General features: G+C 37.7%; 1 protein-coding gene across 3 annotated transcripts in view; it reads left to right on the top strand.

Annotated features, from left to right (window-relative positions):
- The window catches only part of DLGAP5 (DLG associated protein 5), a 40,218-nt gene extending 20,586 nt beyond the window's left edge, over positions 1–19,632 (top strand). Inside the window, exons 13-19 of one of the 3 annotated variants that reach the window (XM_043556218.1) lie at positions 4,387–4,479; positions 8,774–8,990; positions 12,913–13,105; positions 14,688–14,739; positions 15,328–15,574; positions 16,808–16,857; positions 19,259–19,632. In XM_043556218.1, the coding sequence (XP_043412153.1) occupies positions 4,387–4,479; positions 8,774–8,990; positions 12,913–13,105; positions 14,688–14,739; positions 15,328–15,574; positions 16,808–16,857; positions 19,259–19,399 (993 nt within the window). In that variant the 3' untranslated portion in view covers positions 19,400–19,632. The remainder of the gene's footprint in view (positions 1–4,386; positions 4,480–8,773; positions 8,991–12,912; positions 13,106–14,687; positions 14,740–15,327; positions 15,575–16,807; positions 16,858–19,258) is intronic. The other 2 variants (XM_043556219.1, XM_043556220.1) reach the window with 2 other exon arrangements.
- Positions 19,633–21,637: the final 2,005 nt, after the last annotated feature.

Genomic DNA, 21,637 nt, shown 5'->3' with positions numbered 1-21,637 from the left:
GCTTGTAGTTTATTAGTGAGTCAGACACAGGATATAATTCTAATCTAATGTACAAAGTGCTATAGTGGAGGGAATCACTAGGAAGATCAGGAAAAGCATGGGAGGAGATGACACTTTCTAGCTTCTTGACTTATTTTATAGATGTACATACAAAATATTATTTCAGGAACCAGTAGCCAAAAGTCATTAGACATTTGAGGACAGCCTTGAATCTGAAAAAAAGAAAAAAGTCAAAAGCAAGTTTCTTCTCAGGAAGAAAACTTTTTGGATGAAGGAAATACAAAAACTTTTTGGATGAAGGAAGACAATACAAGGAGAAAATGACTTTTTTTTTTTTTAATGTTTATTTGTTTTGAAAGAGACAGAAAGACTGGGCACAAGCAGGGGAAGGGCAGAGAGAGAGGGAGACACAGAATCTGAAGCAGACTCCAGGCTCTTAGCTGTCAGCACAGAGCCCAATGCAGAGCTTGAACTCACAAACCTTGAGATCATGACTTGAGCCGAAGTCAGCCACTTACCTGACTGAGCCACCCAGGCACCCCAGAAAAGAACTTTTACATGCAAGTGTTAATATTCTCAAAGGGAACAGATGTTTCATCTGTGTTTTTTTTTTTTTTAATTTTTTTTAACGTTTTATTTATTTTTGAGACAGAGAGAGACAGAGCATGAATGGGGGAGGGGCAGAGAGAGAGGGAGACAGAATCAGAAGCAGGCTCCAGGCTCTGAGCCATCAGCCCAGAGCCCGACGCGGGGCTCGAACTCACGGACTGCGAGATCGTGACCTGAGCTGAAGTCGGACGCTTAACCGACTTAAACATTCAGAGAACAACAAAATTATTCTTTGAAGTTAAAAACTGTGAGAGCAGAAATGTAAGATTCAGTAGAAAGATGGAATATGAAGTTAAGCTCTCCCATAAAATAGATCAAAGAGAGAGATGTAAAGTAGCAGAGATTGAATAAGATAAGTAGATAAGAAGATTAAGTGGACTGGTCTAGGAAGTATAATATCTAAATAATAGGAATTCCAGAAAAAGAGAACAGAAAAAATAATGGAGAGGAAATAACCAATGAAATAGTTGAAATTTTTTTCCCAAACTGGAGGACCTGAATTCCAGATCGAAGGGAGCCATTGAGTATCTAGCATTGTGAATCAAAGTAAGCCCACACCAATGCACATTATTAAATATGATTGTACAACTTTAGGGATGAAGAGAAAAATCTAGAAACTTCCAGAGAGGGAAAACAAGTCTTATACAAAGGATCAAGAATCAGAATAGCCTTGGATTTCTCAACAGCAACACTGAAAGCTGAGAAAACAATGCCCTCAAACTTCTGAGGGAAAATAAGTTCCAACTTGGAGTTTTGTACCCAACCAATCATATGTGAGGGTGAAAAGGCACTTTTTAGACACACACAGTCTCAAATTTTACCTCCCATGTTCTCTTTCTTAGAAAACCAAGTGAGAATGTACCTCACAAAAATGATGGAGTAAACCAAGAAATGGGAGGAGGTGGGACTGAGTGTCAGAAAGGGGTAAGGGAATTGGGGCTGAGTTGTGGTGAGGTGTGTAGTTTACGAAGCAGTGGTTGAGATTAGAGCAGGAGGACCTGGTCCCTGTGAGATTGGTCTGTGTGAGATTGAGCTAAATATATAATACCTGATTTGTTTGCTAGCTTTTTCACTTATTTTTTATTTTTAGAGAGAGTGAAAAAAGACAAGTGGGAGAGGGGCAGAGGGAGAAATTGAGAGAATCCCAAGCAGGCTCCAGGCTGAGCAGGGCTCCATCACGTGACCCTGGGATCATGACCTGAGCTGAAATCCAGAGTTGGATGCTCAACTGACCGAGCCACACAGGCTCCCCTGTTTGCTTTTTAAATTGTATTCAGAGGAGGTTTTTATAAAATTTAGAGGTGAATTGATGATAGATACATAAAAACCAAGCAAATGAAAAGCAAAAACAGTATTCAGAGTAGAGAAAAAGTGAAGGAAAGATAATGTCCATTGCTGTATGGCCCTGACGTGAATAGTGTTGAGGTAGTCATGGTGATGTTAAGTATTGCTTTATGACCAGTTTTTATATATTTTCCAGTTTTGATAATGAGCTGTTTCACTAGCATCATTCAATGGTAACCAATTAATTTTGTTTTTTAATATTAATAATTGATAGATTTGAAGGTATTTGATGTGTTTATATTGTTTATATTGAGTATCTGTTGATACTCATTTCCCAGCTTTGGCCATTGGGAGCCTCTTCAAGTTGCCTTCTGGGACCTTTTTTTTTTTTTCCTTTAAGAGCTTTTCTGAAGTTTAATATCATAAAACTTACCAGTTCTGAATGCACAGTTCAATGATTTTCAGTAAATTTGCAGAGTTGTGCATCCGTCACCACAATCCAAGTGTAGAATATTTTCAGCATTAAAAGACCTTTCTTTCCTGTATGCAAGTGAATCCCCATTCCCACTCCCAGCCCCAAGCAACTTACTCCATAGATTTGCCGTTTCTGGACACTTCATATTAAGTAAAATAATACCATATGTAGTCTTTCATATATGGCTTCTTTCACTTAGCATGATGTTTTTGAGGTTCTTCCATGTTGTGCGATGTATCTGTACTTCGTTCCTTTTCATTGCTGAGTAGTAGTTCTTTGGGTAAATACACCATTCTCTATTCACCAGTTGAAGGACACTTGGATTGTTTCTACTTTGGTGATTATGAATATCTTCTTTGAATATTCACATACAAATCTTAGTGTGGACATAAGTTTTCATTTCTCTTGAGGTAAATATCTAGATATTGCTAGGACATATAGTAAATTTATGTTTGACTTTTAAGAAACTGCCATACTGTTTGCCAAAGTGATTGTAATATTTTACTTTCCTGCCAACAATGTATGAGTTTTCCTATGTCTCCACATCCTGACTAGACTTGTTACTGTCTGTCTAGTGGAACCATCCTAGTGGGTACGAAGTATTTGTTGTAGTTTTGATTTGTATTTCCCTAATGAATTATGATAATTATATTTTCATGTGTTTGTTAGCCATTTAAATGTCTTCTGTGGTGAAATTTCTGTTCAAATCTTTTGGCCATTTTGTTTGTCTTTTTGTTATTGAGTTCTAACTGTTCTTTGTATATTCTGAAGACAAGTCTTTTATCAGAAATATTATTTGCAAATATTTTCCCCCACTTTGTAGCTTGTCTTAATTTTCTTAATGGTGTCTTTTGAAGTGTAAATGTTTTTAATTTTGATGATATTCAACTTGTCAACTTTTTTCTTCTATGTTGTGATTTTTGACACCATGTCTAAGAACTCTTTTTTTGCCAAATGTCGGCTCACAAAGATTTTCTTATGTTTTTTTCTAAAAGTGTAGTTCTAGCTCTACAGTTAGGTATTTGATTCATTTGGAGTTCATTTTGTGTATGATATAAGTAAGAGTTTAAATTCATCTTTTTTCTTGTGTATATCCAATTTCCCCAGCACTGTTGTTGAAAATACTATCCTTTCCTCATTGGATTACACTGACACATTGTTGAACATCAGTTGGTCATAGTGTAATCCTGAATCTTTTTGACATTTACATTTTTTCAGGAGAGAGAAATTGAGAGTATGCATGTGTATAAATGCATAATAGGGGGTTTGAAGCATGTTTACTAAATTATTAACAATGGTTTCCTCTTTGGAGGAGACTGGAAGTACCAGAAAGATGGGAATCATACATTGACAACACTGACTCCATCTTTGGCCCTGCATCTTGTCCACGCCTATACAATGACCTCTCTTGGGGCTACATTTTCTAGGCCCCATGGAGGTTAATGTAAGAACGTAAGCCTTGACCGGAATGCAGGAAGGCTTGTTCTGATCTTCCCTAAAGTGGTGCACAGAAGGCGCCACTTTAGATAACTAGTTGAGATGAGGACCATACCAGAAGGATAAGGATCATACATTCTTATCCTGCTAGTAGGTATATTACATCTATCTTTTAAAATAAGATTCTGTCAAGAGAATGAGAAGGCAAGCCACAGACTGAAAGTATTTGCAAAAGACATTGTGTTTAAAAAAAAGAAAAAGACATATCGTGTTCACATTGTATAGTTTAGGAAACAAACATCTAGGATATCCCTCCTACATTTTAATGGTCAAAAATAAATTAGGAGGGTTCTTCATATTTGACATCTTTTCTGTAGATTTTGGAAGTTTGTCAAAGCACAAATAACAATTTTACCATAAGAATTCTTAATTTGAATACTAAATTGAGGATGGCTTCGTCTAATTTTATATGCCATCAGTCCAACTCACCATTCTCAATTTTTTGAAGCTTCAGTTCACTGGTTTTTCATTTTAATAAAGTTAGGATTAATCTGATAAACATGTGCTTTATTTACTAACAGATAGAAGATGTAAACCAAAAATTCAACAATTTGACTAAACTTGAGGAATCTGGATGGCAGAACAATAATAATACAAACAAAAAAGTCTTTCGGGTAAGTGTGTGGGTTTTATATCCAAATTTCTAACATAGATTCTTCTACTTTAATGAATTTTTATTTTTCAACTTTAAAAACATTTAGCTTCAGATTTTTCATCTTTTTACCAGTGAAGTTCCATATATTACATACAACGTCTGGATTGCCTTTGAAGAAGCAATGAAATTCAGCTAAATTCTAAATCAGCCAGATCTTAAATTCAGCTAAACACTAAATTCTTTCTGGAGGGCAGGAGGTAGGGGCTATAATTGAATGGGGACACGCAAAGGGCTTCTAAGTTACCAAATAGTGGGTATATGCATGTTTGTTTGTTTTAAATATATTTTTAAAGTTTATTTGTTATTTAGAGAGAGAGAGCAAGACAGCATGATTGGGGAAGGGGCAGAGAGAGAAGGAGAGAGAATCCCAGGCAAGGTCCTTACTGTCAGCACAGAACTAGATGCGGTGCTCAAACCCACATACTGTGAGATCATGACCTGAGCTGAAATCAAGAGTTGGCCACTCAACTGAATGAGCCATTCAGGCACCGCTGCATGTTTGTTTTACACTTCAAACTGTACATTTTGTTGTAAAACATCCATTTTGTTCTAATAATAACAGGAGTACTGCATAATTGATATAATGCTTAGTGTGTGCCAAGTATTGTTCTATGTATTTTATGTGTATAAGCTCATTTAATCATCACAACAGTCCTGTGAAGTAGGCTCTGTTCTCCCCAAGCTACAGTTGAGAAACCTCACGTCCAGAAAGATTAAATCACTTGCCAAATGCGGAGCTATGTTTCACGGCCACGCTTCTCTTTCCAGAATCCATGTTCTTAATCAGTAGGCTATGCCACCTCTTTGTTTTTATATATTCTTTTGTGTGCTCTATTTCTTTTTTTTTTTTTAACTTTTTTTTAAATTTTTTTAAACGTTTATTTATTTTTGAGACAGAGAGAGACAGAGCATGAATGGGGGAGGGTCAGAGAGAGAGGGAGACACAGAATCTGAAACAGGCTCCAGGCTCCGAGCTGTCAACACAGAGCCGACGCGGGGCTCGAACTCACAGACCGCGAGATCATGACCTGAGCCGATGTCGGCCGCTTAACCGACTGAGCCACCCAGGTGCCCCAATTGTGTGCTCTATTTCAAAATGAAATGGTTTTTAAATAGGAAAGAGGGACAATGGCTCTTTAGAACATCTGTCTTCTTCCCTATGCTTTATCTTGTAAATTTTCCTATTTTCTCTAAAATTTGCTTTGTTAACATGAAAGATTCCATTCTTCTCTATTTGTAGTACTTTTTTTTTCTAGTAATGTTTTGAACTCAGAGTTTCTGGTCAAATGGATACTTCTCAAACCACCTTAGAGCATTGCCAGTGTTTCTTTATATTTTATTTTTATTTAGTTGGGTTTTTTTTTGAGAGAGAGTGTGTGCATGCACATGTGCACAAGCGGGGGAGGGGCAGGGAGAGAGAGGGAGAGAGAGAATTCCAAGCTGGCTGTATGCCCAGTGCAGAGCCCAACGAGGGGCTCGATCTCACCACCATGAGATCTGAGATTCGACCTGAGCCGAAATCAAGAGTCAGATGTGCTTAACCAACTGAGCTACCCAGGCACCCCTCTTTATATTTTAGAAGAATACCTTTGGTTATAGAATTAGGTTTCTAGTTTAGTACTTTATTCTTATGTAACCCAAATAAAATGTCTGTTTTAAATCCTATCTTAGGGACTTAAGATAGTAGAGTATTAAAAGAACCTGTTACAGGGGTACCTGGATGGCTTAGTCTGTTAAGTGTCCAACCCTTGATTTCAGCTCAGGTCATGATCTCATGGTCATGAGATCAAGTCCCGTCAGACTCCAAGCTGAGTGTGGAACCTGCTTGGGACTCTCTCTCCCTTTCTCTCTGCCCCTCCCCTGCTCGTATTCGCACACGTGTACATGCTCTCTCTGTCTCTCTCAAAAATAAATAAATAAGAATTTAAAAGAATTTATTACCAAATTATTTGACTAATGAAGTCTCATGACAAGGACGCTGAGGACAGTGACTAAATTAATTGAATGAATTTCAAACTGCTAAACAGTGAAGAATGCTGGGACAACTTGAAGCTACCATGGGTATTTCTTATTGAGTACTCAGTCCTGGAAACATGAACATCATCAGTGCTGCAGATAGCGTTATATCAGAGCCTTGTAATTCTGTCCCTTATCACCAGGTGTCTCTCTCCTCTTACTCTATTTTACAGGCTACTATTAAGATTACAAACAAATAAAGTAAAATTAATACCTATACTTTGATCCTCTTCCCTCTTACTTATTCATCGATCTGTCACTCCATCAATTAGCCTTTTTTTCCTCTCTTCCTCTCTCTTTTCCATCAGTTTTTTAGACATGTTTGAGAGTCTTAGCTTTGCTTACATTAAAAAACCCTTAAACCTGTGATGTTCCCATCTCCGAATCACAGATAAGTTTCCTGGAAAAGTTGTCTGTACTCTGCGGTTACTGTTTTGGTCCTCACTTCTCTCTCCAACTCACTGCAAGTCAACTTCACCCTTCTTGATGCCTCTAGAACAGTTATCACCAGGGGTATTGATTCTCTAGTTGCTGAGTTATTAGACACTTACTTAATTATAAAATCTAATCCTTCTGCAGGATTAAATACAGTTGATTCCCTCTTTCTTGAAATTATATTCTAATTTTTCCTCCTGTCTCTGTGCCCATTTTCAGTCATGTTTGTATGTTTGTTTTTCCATTTATCCCTTAAATGTTTGTGATACTCTTATACCTACCTCAACTCTCTTCTTTCCTTCCACATTTTTTCTGTGCAATCTTCCCCATCCTGTGATGAGTCCCAAATCTGTATTTCAAACCAATGTACTGCTAAGCTCTACCTCTATATATCCTGACTCCATAAAACTTGAAATCAGTATACCTCGGGGCACCTGGGTGATTCAGTCACTTAAGCGTCCGACTTCAGCTCAGGTCATGATCTCACGGTTCATGGGTTTGAGCCCCACATCGGGGCTGACAGCTCAGAGCCTGCAGCCTGCTTCAGATTCTGTGCCTCTCTCTCTGCCCCTCCCCCATTTGCACTCTGTGTGTGTGTCTCTCTCTCTCAAAAATAAACATTAAAACGATTAAAAAAAAAAAAGTCCCAAACTGAAGTCATCTGCACACACATTGATATTTCTGTCTCAGAGAACGATATTCCCACCAGGTGTCTGAGGTATCTTCTTTAGTCCTTTCTCTATTTCACCATCTCTACCCTCCACACATCCAATAGATTGCTAAGTCCTCTCAGTTCTCCCCCTTAACATATCTCTTGAAGCCATTCATGGCTTTTCCATTCCTCCTCCTTAATCTAATTACTATCATCTTTACCCAGTATCAGTGCAATAGTCTCCTTCCTAACTCACTTGTAACCTCCAGTCAGTTCTCCATTATCCAGGCTATAGACAGAATGACCTTTTGAAACACAAAGCCGATAATGTTAATCTCCTGATTAAAAGTCATCGATAGGGGGGGCGCCTGGGTGGCGCAGTCAGTTAAGCGTCCGACTTCAGCCAGGTCACGATCTCGTGGTCCGTGAGTTCGAGCCCCGCGTCAGGCTCTGGGCTGATGGCTCGGAGCCTGGAGCCTGTTTCCGATTCTGTGTCTCCCTCTCTCTCTGCCCCTCCCCCGTTCATGCTCTGTCTCTCTCTGTCCCAAAAATAAATAAAAACGTTGAAAAAAAAAAAAAAAAAAAGAACTGGTTAAAAAAAAAAAAAGTCATCTATAAACTCTATTTCTTTGTCCTCTGTATAAATGTGGCTCTTTAAAATGGTTACATGCAAGGTATTTTAAAATCTATCTGTTGTTACCTCCCAACTCTGCTATGCTTTCTTTCACTTCTGGCTTTGCAAACATGCTATTTCTTGCACGTTCCAACCCTTTCTTCGCCTGGTCTTGTAGCCTGGCTAACTGTGATTCCAGCTCAGTGCTACTTCCTATAACCTTTCTGGATGACTCTTAGGATTGATTTAGGTGATAGCCTGGTATTCTCTTACAGTTGTCTGATTTTGTCTGTATCATGACATTTATTCTTTTTAATGTCCACATCGAGCCCTTCCCTTAAGCTGTGAACTCCTCGAGAGCAGGGACTTTGTCCTTTACCTTTTGACCCCTGGCACCAGAGCCGAAATCAAGAGTCCGGGGCTCAACTGACTGAGCCACCCAGGCACCCCAAATGTGTTAAATAGCTATGCGTGCTTTGTTTTTCTTGTAAGATGATAATGAGTAGCTTTAATAAATGTCATAATTTCTCTTTGCAGAAAAAAGTTGTCTCAGGTGTAGCAAGTAAATCCAAAGAGGATGATGGAAGAATTGCAGCTAGAAATCGCCTAGCTGCCATAAAAAATGCAATGAGAGAGAGAATGAAGAAGGAAGAACATGTGGAGGCAGCGGCCTCTGTAATGCCAAAGGAAGTTGATACAATAGTGTTTGATGCTGGATTTTTCAGAATTGAAAGTCCCGTTAAATCCTTCTCAGGTTAGATTTTTTGCTAAGACTCCTTGAGAGAAATATTTGGGTTAGATGGGAGCTTGTATAAGAGGTATAAAGTAGTTTTCACACGAAGGCCTATAAACTCTCTGTGGGTGTGGAAGATAGACTATGCTCTCACAAACCCATGCAAGGCACATTGTGATGTGTATGATTAGATTACTTTAAATGTGACCAATCTTCTAAAATGGATTTTGTGTTTCCTAAGTGATTTCACATCAGTTATTACCACTTAACCCCACAATCCTGTGGAGTAGGTCACAGGATCCCAAGTGGTAAGGGACATGATAAAAACATGAGAAGTTAGGTGATTTTCTTCAGGTTAGTTGGATTAGAATTTAAGATGCAAAGCATCTTAGGCATTAAAATCATCATACTTCTTTAGTTGTGCTTTAAAATGAAGCACAACTGTGTGTGCTTCATTGGAAAGTGGGTTTGGTTTAATTTTCATTTGTATTAAAACTTTTGCTCAGATTTTATGAAATACAATAAATGTACTAATTTCCTAATTTAAAAGCATTCCAGTGAAACCAGCTATTAATACTTTAAGAAAACATTCTTATGATTTTCTAACTGATTTCTAACTCTGATCTTATAATTTTCTTTTACAATTTTTAATAGCTATTTTTTTTAAGTTTTTATTTATTAGAGAGAGAAAGCATTCTCATGTGAGTGGGGGAGGGGCAGAAAGAGGGGGAGAGAGAGAGAATCCCAGGCAGGCTCCACACTGACAGTGTGGCTTGAACTCATGAACTGTGAGATCATGACCTGAGCCAAAGTCAGTCACTCAATGGACTGAACCACCCAGGCACCCCCAATAGCTATTTTTCATAGGCTATCTTTAAACTTTTTTTTTTTAATATGAAATTTATTGTCAAATTGGTTTCCATACAACACCCAGTGCTCATCCCAACAGGTGCCTTCCTCAATGCCACCCATCCCTCCCTCCCACCCCCCATCAACCCTCAGTTTATTCTCAGTTTTTAAGAGTCTCTTATGGTTTGGCTCTCTCCCTCTCTAACTTTTTTTTTTCCTTCCCCTCCCCCATGGTCTTCTGTAAGTTTCTTTATTTTGAGAGAGAGAGACAGAATGTGTGAGCACAGGAGGGAGAGAGAGAATGAGAGAGAATCCCAAGCAGGCTCTGCGCTGTTAGCACGGAGCCAGATGCAGGGCTCAAACTCACTAGCTGTGAGATCATGACCTGAGCCTAAATCAAGAGTCGGTTGCTCAACCAGTTGAGCCACCCAATCGCCCCATAGGCTATCTTTATTAGATTGAATTTATATATCTAGATTGGAATTATTTATATATACATCATGTAACGAGAGGTCATAGCTGAAGTAATCTGTAAATCTCAGTAGAAACTTTATCAGTGCTTTAAGTGCTAGATGTTTGTTTTAATGTTTATTTTGAAAGAGAGAGAGAGAGCAGGAGAGGGGCAGAGAGAGAGAGAGAGAGAGAATCCCAAGCCAGCCCCTCACTGTCAGTGCAGAGCCCTACATGAGGCTCAGTTTCACAACCCTGAGATCATGACTTGAGCTGAAATCAAGAGTTGGATGCTTAACTGACTGAGCCACCCAGGTGCCCATAGATGTTTGTTTTCAGGGAGAAAGGGTCCAAGTCCTCTTCAAGTACTAATCAGCTGAAGGGATGTTTTTTTTCCCTATTTCACTGTGTCTACTGGGAAGTTTTCTGAAAATAAGCTTGAGCTGTTATCTGATATTTACATTAAAATGTAAATTTATCACCTCAAGTATATTATAATCTTCCTGTCAATTTAGGTATCATACCTGGTGTGGTCTGGCTTGTTTGCTTTACTCTAAGCAGCTTCACTTCCACTAGCAGCTTCCACTCTAAGCAGCTTCACTTCCACTGGCAGGAGGAATTGCCTCCTGCTAGTAACGTGGCTCCTTGCCACTAACTTCCTGAGGATCCTACTAGTTTCCATTACTATGAACTCATCACTGTCTGTTCTTTCATGGACCCAGTGTGGCCCTTCTGACTGGGGAGATTAAGGTTCATGGCCCAACACTATCTTGTTAAAATTGAGTTTTATTTACAGAGCACTTAGTTCATATGAGGCCTGTTACAGAACAGAAGTCCCCCCAAAAGCCCCTCTCATCCCATTTGTTTCTCCCTAGGGACAACCACTTTTAGTTCTTATAGGAGTCTTAGAATCTGGAGTTGTTTGAAGCCCTCTCTCTGAACAAGATATAGATTTTTTTTTTCTTGAATTGTTCCTATGATTTACTCTCCTTGGTTATCTTGGATCTTTCTTTCAGAAATACCTATTTTATTTTTTTCCTGGGAAATAGGCTATTTTTATAATTTTTCCTGTACTTGCCATTTTCTACTTCCTGGATTTCCTCAACTTTCATATTGGCTTTCATGGTGGTATGCTTTGTTTTGTCTTGTTTTCCTCTCATGGTTTAAATTCCCAAGAGCTCTTTCTCATTCTCGGAATGTTCCATTTTATAACATTCTGTACTGGTTTGGTAAGTGTATTGTCTTACCTTTCTGAGGATGTTAATGATAGCTTTTATGTTTTCATTCCCCTGTAGAGTCAGTATTTGTTCCAAGATACTTTTGTCTGTTTGGGGTGTTTTCTTTTGGTTTGGGTTTTGGTTTTGTTTTTTTTTTTTTTTTATGATTTATTTTTTAGAGAGAAAGAGAGAAACAGTATGAGCAGGGGAGGGGCAGAAAGAGAGGGAGACACAGAATCTGAAGCAGCTCCAAACTCTGAGCTGTCAGCACAGAGCCCGATGTGGGGCTGGAACCTACCAGCTACAAGATCATGACCTGAACCAAAGTCGGGTGCTTAACTGACTGAGCCACCCAGGTGCCCATTGTCTGTTTGGTTTTGGTTTCCATCTCTCATATTAGAGGCTTTCCTTGGGTGTCTGGCGATCATTGACTGCCTGCTTGTGGTTAAGAGTGGGTCTCTGCACAGCAGCACTTGGGTGATGTGGTCTTTACTGTCATGTGATTTAGCTGTACCATAACACTGGGACCCTACACATCACTATATTGAAGTCTGTTCTCATGTGCTAGTCAGATTCCCCAGAGAAGACTCTTTCAGTCTGCTGCCTAGAAGATAGAATTCTGGCTACCAGCCTTTCAGGGGCCAGGTGGGAGGAAAAAACTGAATGTCTCAATAGTTTGTAAATACTCACCAGATCCCCTTTTTCCACGTAGTCCCCATCTCAACCTTACCTGGTATCCCCTAACTCAGAGACCTTCTGTTCCACCTTTTTCAGGAAATAACCCTCTCTTTTTCTGGTTTGGGTGGTGGCAAGGAGCATGTTGACTACCTGTGCAGAATAAGGAAAGGATTCCACTTGTTCTATAAACTGACTTTGTTTTTCCTGTTTTTAGCTCCATTTTCATCTCTGCTTTCAGAGATACTTGAGGCCACCAGTTGTTTTGAGGGGTGTTATGGTATAAATTGGGTTGATTCTCCTCTTTCCTGACTGTGACTTAGGATTTATTTTCTTGGGTCTAGTAAGTAATATCCTACTCACTCATCTACATTACAGCTTCTGAATTTTTCTGACTATCGTTGTCTCTCTTTTAGTTCCCTTTGTCCTGGAAAATTGTATTTCAGGTTTAAAAAGCCACTGAGTTTAAAAAAAAAAAAAAAAAGATTCTTTGTCCTTGTGACATTTTGCCTTTTAAGATGATCTCTGTTACTGCGTCAAGTAGTGGGATGTCAAGAAGAAACAGAATCTAATGTGTGTGTTCAGTACTATCTTTAACCGAAAGTCCCAGGCATTTGTCTTTAACAGACATTTTACTGGAGGAGGAGGCTAGTTGGTAGGGTAATAGGAAGAACTTGCACTGTCTTCCTTGTTGTAATGAAAAGTGAATGAAGGAACTTTTTGGTATTGAGATGATTTCTTTCATCTTCTAGGACTTTCTATCTCTTCTGAACGTCTTTCTCAAAGACTTAGGACACCTAAGTCTGTCAGCAAAGCTGTGTCTGAGAACAGGTCTAAGATGGGCGTTCTGAGACAAACTGTGTCACCACAGAATCCTGATCCTTCAAGTACCACATGTGGACATGTTGATAAGGAGACTTTGCTTTCAGCTATTCCTAAAAACAGGTATTCCTTCATGTGTTATTATCTAGACTACAACAGATGCTGACATTAAATATCATTTCAGATTGTTAACCTGGTAAAATATGCAAGACCTGTATTTTTTATTAGATTTCACAATGACCCTGTGACATATAGAAACTACTTCTGTTTCCTAAATGAGGGAACTAAGGCTTACAATTTCTGATCGGTAATTGGTTATATTTAGATGAGCAGAATAAATTCTGCAGAACTAAGAAGAAAGGAAACAATACAGTGTCCTTTGGTGTTAAACACATTGTGGCTTTGGTGCTTGATAAATCTGAGCTCAAAACCAGCTCTATGGCATACATACTAGCTGTGAAACTTTGGGATAAGTTAACTCACTTAGCTTCATTTTCATCATTTACAAAACAGCAGTGTTTGATGCCTCCCTACAGGGTCCTTGAGAGGTAAGCACTTTTGTACTTTCTATAGAAAGTACCTTGAGATTGCTATCTTGACAGATAACAGAGCATAAATAAGGGAGAGCTAATGTGTACTGAAGAATTATGGGCTAGACATGGTTCTAGGTTATTAACATGTATTATCTCATTTAATTCTCAAAACAACCCTGTGAGGTATTAGATCTCCATTTTTCAAGTTAGTAACTTGAAAAGTTAGTAACTTACCCAAATTCAGCTTATAATTGGTAAAATTGGATGCTCCCTGTATTCTTTCTGCTACAAATGCATGAAAATTATCTATATAGTCCTTGTTGGTGGAACATAAAGATACCAGAAATCTGATAGGAAAAAAAGATACTTTAAGGTAAGTAGGAAATAAAATTATCATCTGGAGCCAAGAGAGGACTATTGGATTTATTATTAATCTGGAGACGGGATAGCATTGAATACTTAGCCATCACAGCAGAGAAGGCTGTCAAAAAAGTAAAATAAAGAACACCTACGAATTGAAGTAGAGGAAACAAGTGAAAGTTTTGCTCTTAAATATTTCATGGAACATATTTTAATCTTGTGCTGAGAAGGTCCATCATTGTATTTAAGTGATAATTCAAGTACTCTTTAAAAAATCTTTTACTTAATTCCCAAAAATAATCCTGAAAGAGCAACTTACACATAAACAACTTTGTGAGGTGAAGTTGAAAACTGGAAAAATAGGATTTTTTTTTTAAAAAATGACTTGCAAGAGGTTGAGACAGATATTTCTAATGAATACAAGTTATGAACTTTGAGATTGGAATATATTATGCTGTAGCAAACAAGTGAATGTAGCCAGCTCCAGCTATAGGTAACTGAGTTGTTGCTTCCACACTCCCAGGAGTTGGCTTTATTCTAACCTTTCTCTAGTATGTGTATAGCTCTGGATTTGACAGGTTCAAAAGATTGCTGGTGGACTGAACAGCATGGTAACCGGCTGTGAGCTTTCTGGTTTTTGTGGCCATCCTGCTTGTAGCTGTGGTCCACAACTAGCCTATTTGGACCAGGTCTGATCTTGGACCGGATCCATCTTTGACTCATGAGGGACAATATCAAACACAAGTAAAAAGATAGCAGTGTGTTTAATTATCTGATTACAGTGCTGCTTTTTTCTTTTTTTTTTGGAACAGCATAGAAGATACTCCGTGTCCTGGATTACAAGATTTAATCGAAGTAAATTATGTAAGTTCGATTCCAGTGTAGTAGATAGCAGTTTATGTCATTATGTATAGTAACTCTGTAAACCACTCCCAGAATTTCCATTCTGGAAATCTAAATCTATATCAGTCATATAAAATGATAATTCTTGTTTTAAAGACCTTTGGCTTGTTTGAAACTATAGTGCCATTTTGTGTTCTTTAACTGCCATCAAAATTATTATTGTAAATAAAGTTTTATTATAACCCAACCACACTTACATATTATATCTGGCTACTTTCACAGTACAGCGGTAGAGTTGAGTAGTTGTGGCAGAGATTCTGTGGTTCACAAAGCCTAACATACTTATCATCTGGCCCTGCACAAAAAAATGTTTGCCAGTCACTAAATTGGAGTATCATGGACACTTGCTGAGAAAGTTTACTTCAATCACACTGTTGCTATAATATTCTTTGAACTAATTGTTCAAGAAGCAACATAGTGGGATTTACAATGTTCTTTAGCCTATGTTCCAAATGTCATTCTTCTGTTTTTATTTTGAATAGCAACAAAACTTTTTCTATTTGTTCCAATTTTTGGTAATTAAATGTAAAAGTATTTTTTTACTTCCAGGGTACAAACAAGATAAGCTTTGAGATGGATCGTTTACCCAGTGAAAGAATGAGTTTGCCTCTACCTGCTGGTGAAGTGAGAGATGATATTAATGATAACAAAAAGGAAGAAATTTCAGATGATGTGGAAAGAATGGAACTAAATTCTTCGGTTACAGCACAGGATGTTTTAATGAGCAGCCCTGAAAAAAATACAGCATCACAAAATAATATCTTACAGGAAGAGGAAACTAAAATTTCTCAGTCAGGTGAGGTCTTTTAAATATATTTAGATGACACTTTGTTAAATAAATGAATTTGGACTAATACACAGATTATCATAAATACTTCAGGGTACCAGTTTCTAAGAATAAGTGTTGAAAAACTGGACATTCATAGTAAATACCTTATGAGAATTAGTATGTGTTGTAGAATCCCACTCTACACCTCAAACCTTTTGAAGTAGACCTATTAAAAACTAATCCATGTTGGAACTAAGTAGCATTTTGCATCAGACCTATTTGCAGTCTTCATTGTTTGTGCAGACTCAGAGAAATTCCCTGAAGTTTATTATTTTTTTACTTCACGTCCTTTTCAACGCACATCCTCAAACCTTTCTTCAGAATGCCCTATTTTTCTTCCATATTGCCTTTTTCCTATCTACTTTGTTATGATTGTTCTGCAATACGAAATGGCTCTTGTATTTTTGTTATAGTATAATGTGCGATAGTTTCACCTGCTGTTTTCATCTGCTACTCAATGGTGTTTTTCTGGCTGGGGCCTAAAGCAAAATAAACATAACCTTGGCCAGACATTTAATGTACTCCAGCTAGCATCTTTCAGGTACCTTGTTTTTTTTAATCCCCTAAACTTTGGTTTATTACCTGTTTATTATAAAAGGATGTAACTCAGGAATAGCCATGTGAAAGAGATGCATAGGGCAAGGTATGGGGAAAGGGTACAAAGCTTCTATACCCTCCAAATGCACCACTCTCCCCGAATCTCCAGATATTCACCAACCTGGACGCCCAGTGGTACCTTTAATATCACAATCGTGAGATTTGTTTGTAGAAGACTCTTTATACTGAATTTAAGGATAAGAATTTTACTAAAAAATTCAAGTACATTTTTAAAAATGCCATAGCACTGGGGCACCTGGGTGGCTCAGTCGGTTAAGCATCGGACTTCAGCTCAGGTCATGATCTCATGGTTCGTGGGTTCGAGCCTGCGTTGGTCTCTGTGCTGACAGCTTAGAGCCTGGAGCCTGCTTCAGATTCTGTGTCTCCCTTTCTCTCTGCCATTCCCCTGCTCAAGTTCTGTCTCTCTCTCTCAAAATTAAATAAACATTAAGGAAAAAAAAAATGCCACAGCATAAGATGACCTATGTTTTTGTTATAGCATTTCATATATGGAACTTTTTGTCTTTTTCAGGTGTTGTCCATTTCTAACCCTTGACTGTGAGGATATTCTTTAAAAGTTAAAAATTATTTTTTGTTTTTCAGTACTGTTTGATACTAAAAGTCTCACTACTGAATGCCATCTTCTTGATTCGGTAAGTTTTCCAACTTAATTTGAAAAATTCCTTTATATTCTAGATTTGTTTTATAAAATGGTACTACTCACTTTTCAGTATATGTGCAAAGTTGGTTTAAAATTTCCATGTTTTTGTTGCATGTACTGTGAAATCCATGTTATCCATGTTTATATACTTTAAAATATAGCATATTCTAATACTAAATTCTGAAGATTTATTTCCCAAAACATTTATGTTTCAAATTTGTTATGACAAACTGGCTTAATACTTAGATATCTAATATGTAGCTTGGCTTATGCTGGGTGTTTCTAAGTGATGCAAGAAAAAATAAGGCAAGGTTTCTGCCTTTAGAAATGTATAGTTAGGAAGATAATGTCTATCCTACCTTCAGTTATCATTGGTTATTTTCATTTTAATTCTTTTAGATTACTATATTTATGTTGTATTCTGTTTAGAGGCTCCCCAGCCTTTACTTTTGCTGACCTCTTGCCTCTGTATCTAGTTTAAACCTTGACCCTTCTGTGAAGCCTTCCTAGAAAAGCTCTCATCTCTCCCCTGTTGATTTATATATATAGATATAGGTGTACAATGCACACATTTAATCTCTTATTAATAGTGTAATATGAATATATTATATTCCTGAAATGGATTATAATTTTGGGAATCTATTTCCCTTATGAACTGTAAATTCCTTTTTAGGCAGAGCTGTCTGATTCATGTTCATGATGCTGTCACTGGCATGAATGAAAGAGTGCTTTCTTGCTTACTAAGTGTTTATGGCACTGGTTTTCAGCCCTACCCCCAGATATTTTTATTCCAACAGTCTGGAGTAGGACCATTATCAGGTGATTCTAATGTGTAGCCAGGTTGACAACCCTGGTTTATAGCCTTACCTTGAAATTTTCCAGGGCCACCTGCTAAAATAGGTCAGGAAATGGTCTTGGTTTACTAATCTTTGATCTCAGAATATAAAAAATTCATTAAGGCAAATGTAGGATAAAAGAACAATAATTTTGTTAACCTCATGAAGCCTGGCAAATACTTGGCTTCCTTAAGCCCCTAATTCCTTAAGGACTTCTGTATATGTTGGCCTTCATTATTTTCAAAGATGCCCTCTTTATGTTCAGGCTTCTGTGCCGCCTTGCGTCTCAGCAGAATGAAGTGTATCATTATGGCCCATACTCGGTGCTTTCTTGATCTTAGAGTCAGGGATTTCAGCATAAGGCCAATTTATACAAATCTGATATAATCCTGTTCCCAGATATGAACTCCGAATGCTTGGTTCTGACATATATGATATTATAATTAAATCTGGAAATTAATGTATCATAATATTTCATTTTGTACTAATACTATGATTAAAAGTGCTTCACAGTTATCTATCTTCTATATTATCTTGTTGATAAATCTTAGTACTTATTTTTTTTTTTTTTTAACGTTTGTTTATTTTTGAGAAGAGAGAGACAGAGCATGAGCGGGGGAGGAGGGAGAAAGAGGGAGACACAGAATCTGAAACAGGCTCCAGGCTCCGAGCTGTCAACACAGACCCCACGCGGGGCTCGAACTCACAGACCGCGAGATCATGACCTGAGCCAAAGTCAGGTGCTTAACCGACTGAGCCACCCAGGCGCCCCAAATCTTAGTACTTTAGAATTTAGTCTCCCTGTGAATTCTTTTCCACTTTCGTAAATATTAGAACTTAGACTTTTTTTATTTTATATTTTTATAGGTCCACCTTTTATAGACCCAGATTATTAGTCTGTAGCATCACTTGAACCTGAAATAGGGCTCAAGGGGGAACAAAAGAAACAGATTCTAGCAGGATCACATTAGTAAAAAGCCTATTAAGTATAGTTATATGGATTAGGACTTGTGGAATCTGTGTAAGTGGCTTAAGATATGGTCTTAATTTTATTCATCCTACATATACTGCTGAAGTACATTTACATATTACTAGTCACCTTTAAGGCATATATACCTGATATACCTCTTCAATTAAAAAAGTATATATTGAAATTAGATCTACTGCCGGGGCGCCTGGGTGGCTCAGTCGGTTAAGCGGCCGACTTCAGCTCAGGTCATGATCTCGCGGTCCGTGAGTTCGAGCCCCGCGTCGGGCTCTGTGCTGACCGCTTGGAGCCTGGAGCCTGTTTCAGATTCTGTGTCTCCCTCTCTCTGACCCTCCCCCGTTCATGCTCTGTCTCTCTCTGTCTCAAAAATAAATAAACGTTAAAAAAATTAAAAAAAAAAAAAGAAATTAGATCTACTGGAAAGTAGCAAATTCATTGTGCTAGTAATAATTGTATTATTATATATAAAACGTGTTATTTATGTTATTAATTAACCTATTAAATTGCATTGTTGAAGACTTAATTGGTGAAAGACGTGATGTAGTGACTTCTCTGAATTTATTCTCCAGCCAGGCCTAAACTGTGGTAATACATTCACTCAGGTGGAGAGGAGACATCCAGATCATGGCAGACACATTTCCTTTGGTGGTAACTTGATTACCTTTTCACCTCTAAGGCCCCTCAGTGAAGAACATCCAGAAGAATTTTGAATTTAAAAATGAATCCAAAATTTTTTTTCATATTATCAGTGCTGTGATATATTCTTAGCATTTTGAAAAATTAAAGAGTATGTATTTGTGTTCACTTCTATTCAATTTATATAGTGTCATAAAATTTTTTAACATTCAGTGTTCATCAAAGTTTGTTTTAGATACTATAGTGTTTTTCAAGGGAAGTGGGAATATTTTGTACATTAACTATGCAGAATAAAAAATGTACATCACCTCGCCTCTCTTGTTTAAAATGTATAAGCTTAAAGCTAAGTGTACTAACATAGAGCTTATGAACATTCTTCAGTTTAATCAAAATATAATATTAAACTTTGACAGAAATATTTGCATCTTTTTATACTTTATTTTTAGTTTGGACTCTTAAATTTGTTGATGTCAGGGGCGCCTGGGTGGCTCAGTTGGTTAAGCATCCGACTTTGACTCAGGTCATGATCTCGCGGTCTGTGAGTTTGAGCCCCGCGTCGGGCTCTGTGCTGACAGCTCAGAGCCAGGAGCCTGTTTTAGATTCTGTGTCTCCTTCTCTCTGACCCTCCCCCATTCATGCTCTGTCTCTCTCTGTCTCAAAAATAAATAAACGTTAAAAAAAAAAAAATTTGATGTTAAACAGCTTTGCATATTGCATTTTCCAGGGTGTACTGTGTTTCTTTAAATGAGATTTCTGGAATCTAAAGTCAGTTTACATGCTGAAGTTTCAAATGCTTAAACTATTAGAGGGGCTCATTAAATCTTTCCCTTTTTGTTTTCATTTTCCCCTTGATGTGACTGACAACCTAAGGAGATGCCTTCTTCCCTTGAAGAAAATTATATCAATCACTTAATGTGTTTGAAATATTTTCTCTTTTATAAAACTCTTCATTATAAGATTGTAGACAACAGGGCCATGAGAATAACAGAGTACCAAGAAGAGTCATAGTAGCTAAAGCTTGTAATCAGACCTGGTTCCAGTTATTTCTGCCTCTAAATAAGTTAGGATTGGAGGCATTAGCCAAACAAGCAGCAACTTTATAGATAAACTTGTAATATTAGGGGTTTTCAAAAAGAAAAGAAACACATCCACTTCTGTTATCAGAGAAAGGTATGTTAGGCTTGTGGGAAAGATAGTATTTATTATCAAGTTCATATGAACAGTTAGGCTATGTGAGGTGTTGGCTTAGAAGAATGTCCTTAGAATGCCTAGTCTTACCAAAGAGAAAAGCAGCTCCAATAGCCAGTTAATGAATAATTCAAGCAAGACACGCAGAACAAAGAAGCATATGTTTTAAGGGCCCAGGCATATAAGCATGCAAAAGAGGTTGGTGCAAGGTAACCCAAAGACTTAGAATCTATATAAAGCAATATGCAACATAACAATAAAATAATTTGCCCTCAAGGATGAAGCAGATGAGAATAAAAACAATGGCAGTAAACATTTTTTTTTTTTTTGTAGATTTAGTAAGATGTACTATTCAGAGAACTTTTGGCTGTTTAGTAATAGTAAAATGAACTCAAACTAAATAACAAGGTTTACTTATTTTTAAATGTTTATTTCAGAGAGAGAGAGAGAGAGAGAGAGAGAGAGAGAGAGAGAATCTTAAGCAGGCTCCACGCCCAGTGTGGAGCCCAGTGCAGGGCTTGATCTCATAGCTGTGAGATCATGACCTGAGCCGAAATCAAGAGTCAGATGCTTAATAAACTGAGCCACCCAGGAGCCCCAACAAGCAAGTTTATTATTTTCATGAGTTGTCAGGGTGATTCCAGACACTTTGCAATCAACAACTCAATGATAGTCAAACATTCTATTCACAGTTCATTCTGTTATCCTTGGTGTCAGCTTATCTTTGGCTGAGTCCTTTTGGGGTCACAAAATGGCTGCCAGTTGTAATCAGAGTATGTATATTCTTTCCTTTAGTCTGGTTAGGCCATCTAATGCCACATCTCCGTTTGCAATTTAGCCAGGGATTGTCTTTACCTAATCAGGATTCCCTATTTTATCTAGGATTATACCTGAATAAAACTGTGACTATTAGGAAGCAGGGAATGGATGGATAGCAGCCATCAATTTGCCCTACAACTAGACAGTGTTCTTGGGCTATTGGACTCTAGAATTATGAGGTATTAGGCAAATCCTTAAAGTTACAATGAAGGAATATAGCTGGTCAGAACAAACATCTTTCCAAAAATGAAAAAAAAAAGGAATTTCCACTTATTGAGGACCTACCACTATATAACAACCCCTTT

The sequence above is a fragment of the Prionailurus bengalensis genome, chromosome B3 (assembly GCF_016509475.1).
Source record: "Prionailurus bengalensis isolate Pbe53 chromosome B3, Fcat_Pben_1.1_paternal_pri, whole genome shotgun sequence".
In the NCBI taxonomy this organism is placed as follows: domain Eukaryota; kingdom Metazoa; phylum Chordata; class Mammalia; order Carnivora; family Felidae; genus Prionailurus; species Prionailurus bengalensis.
Note: the sequence above shows the minus strand (reverse complement) of the source record. Positions and strands in the feature narration are given on the sequence as shown.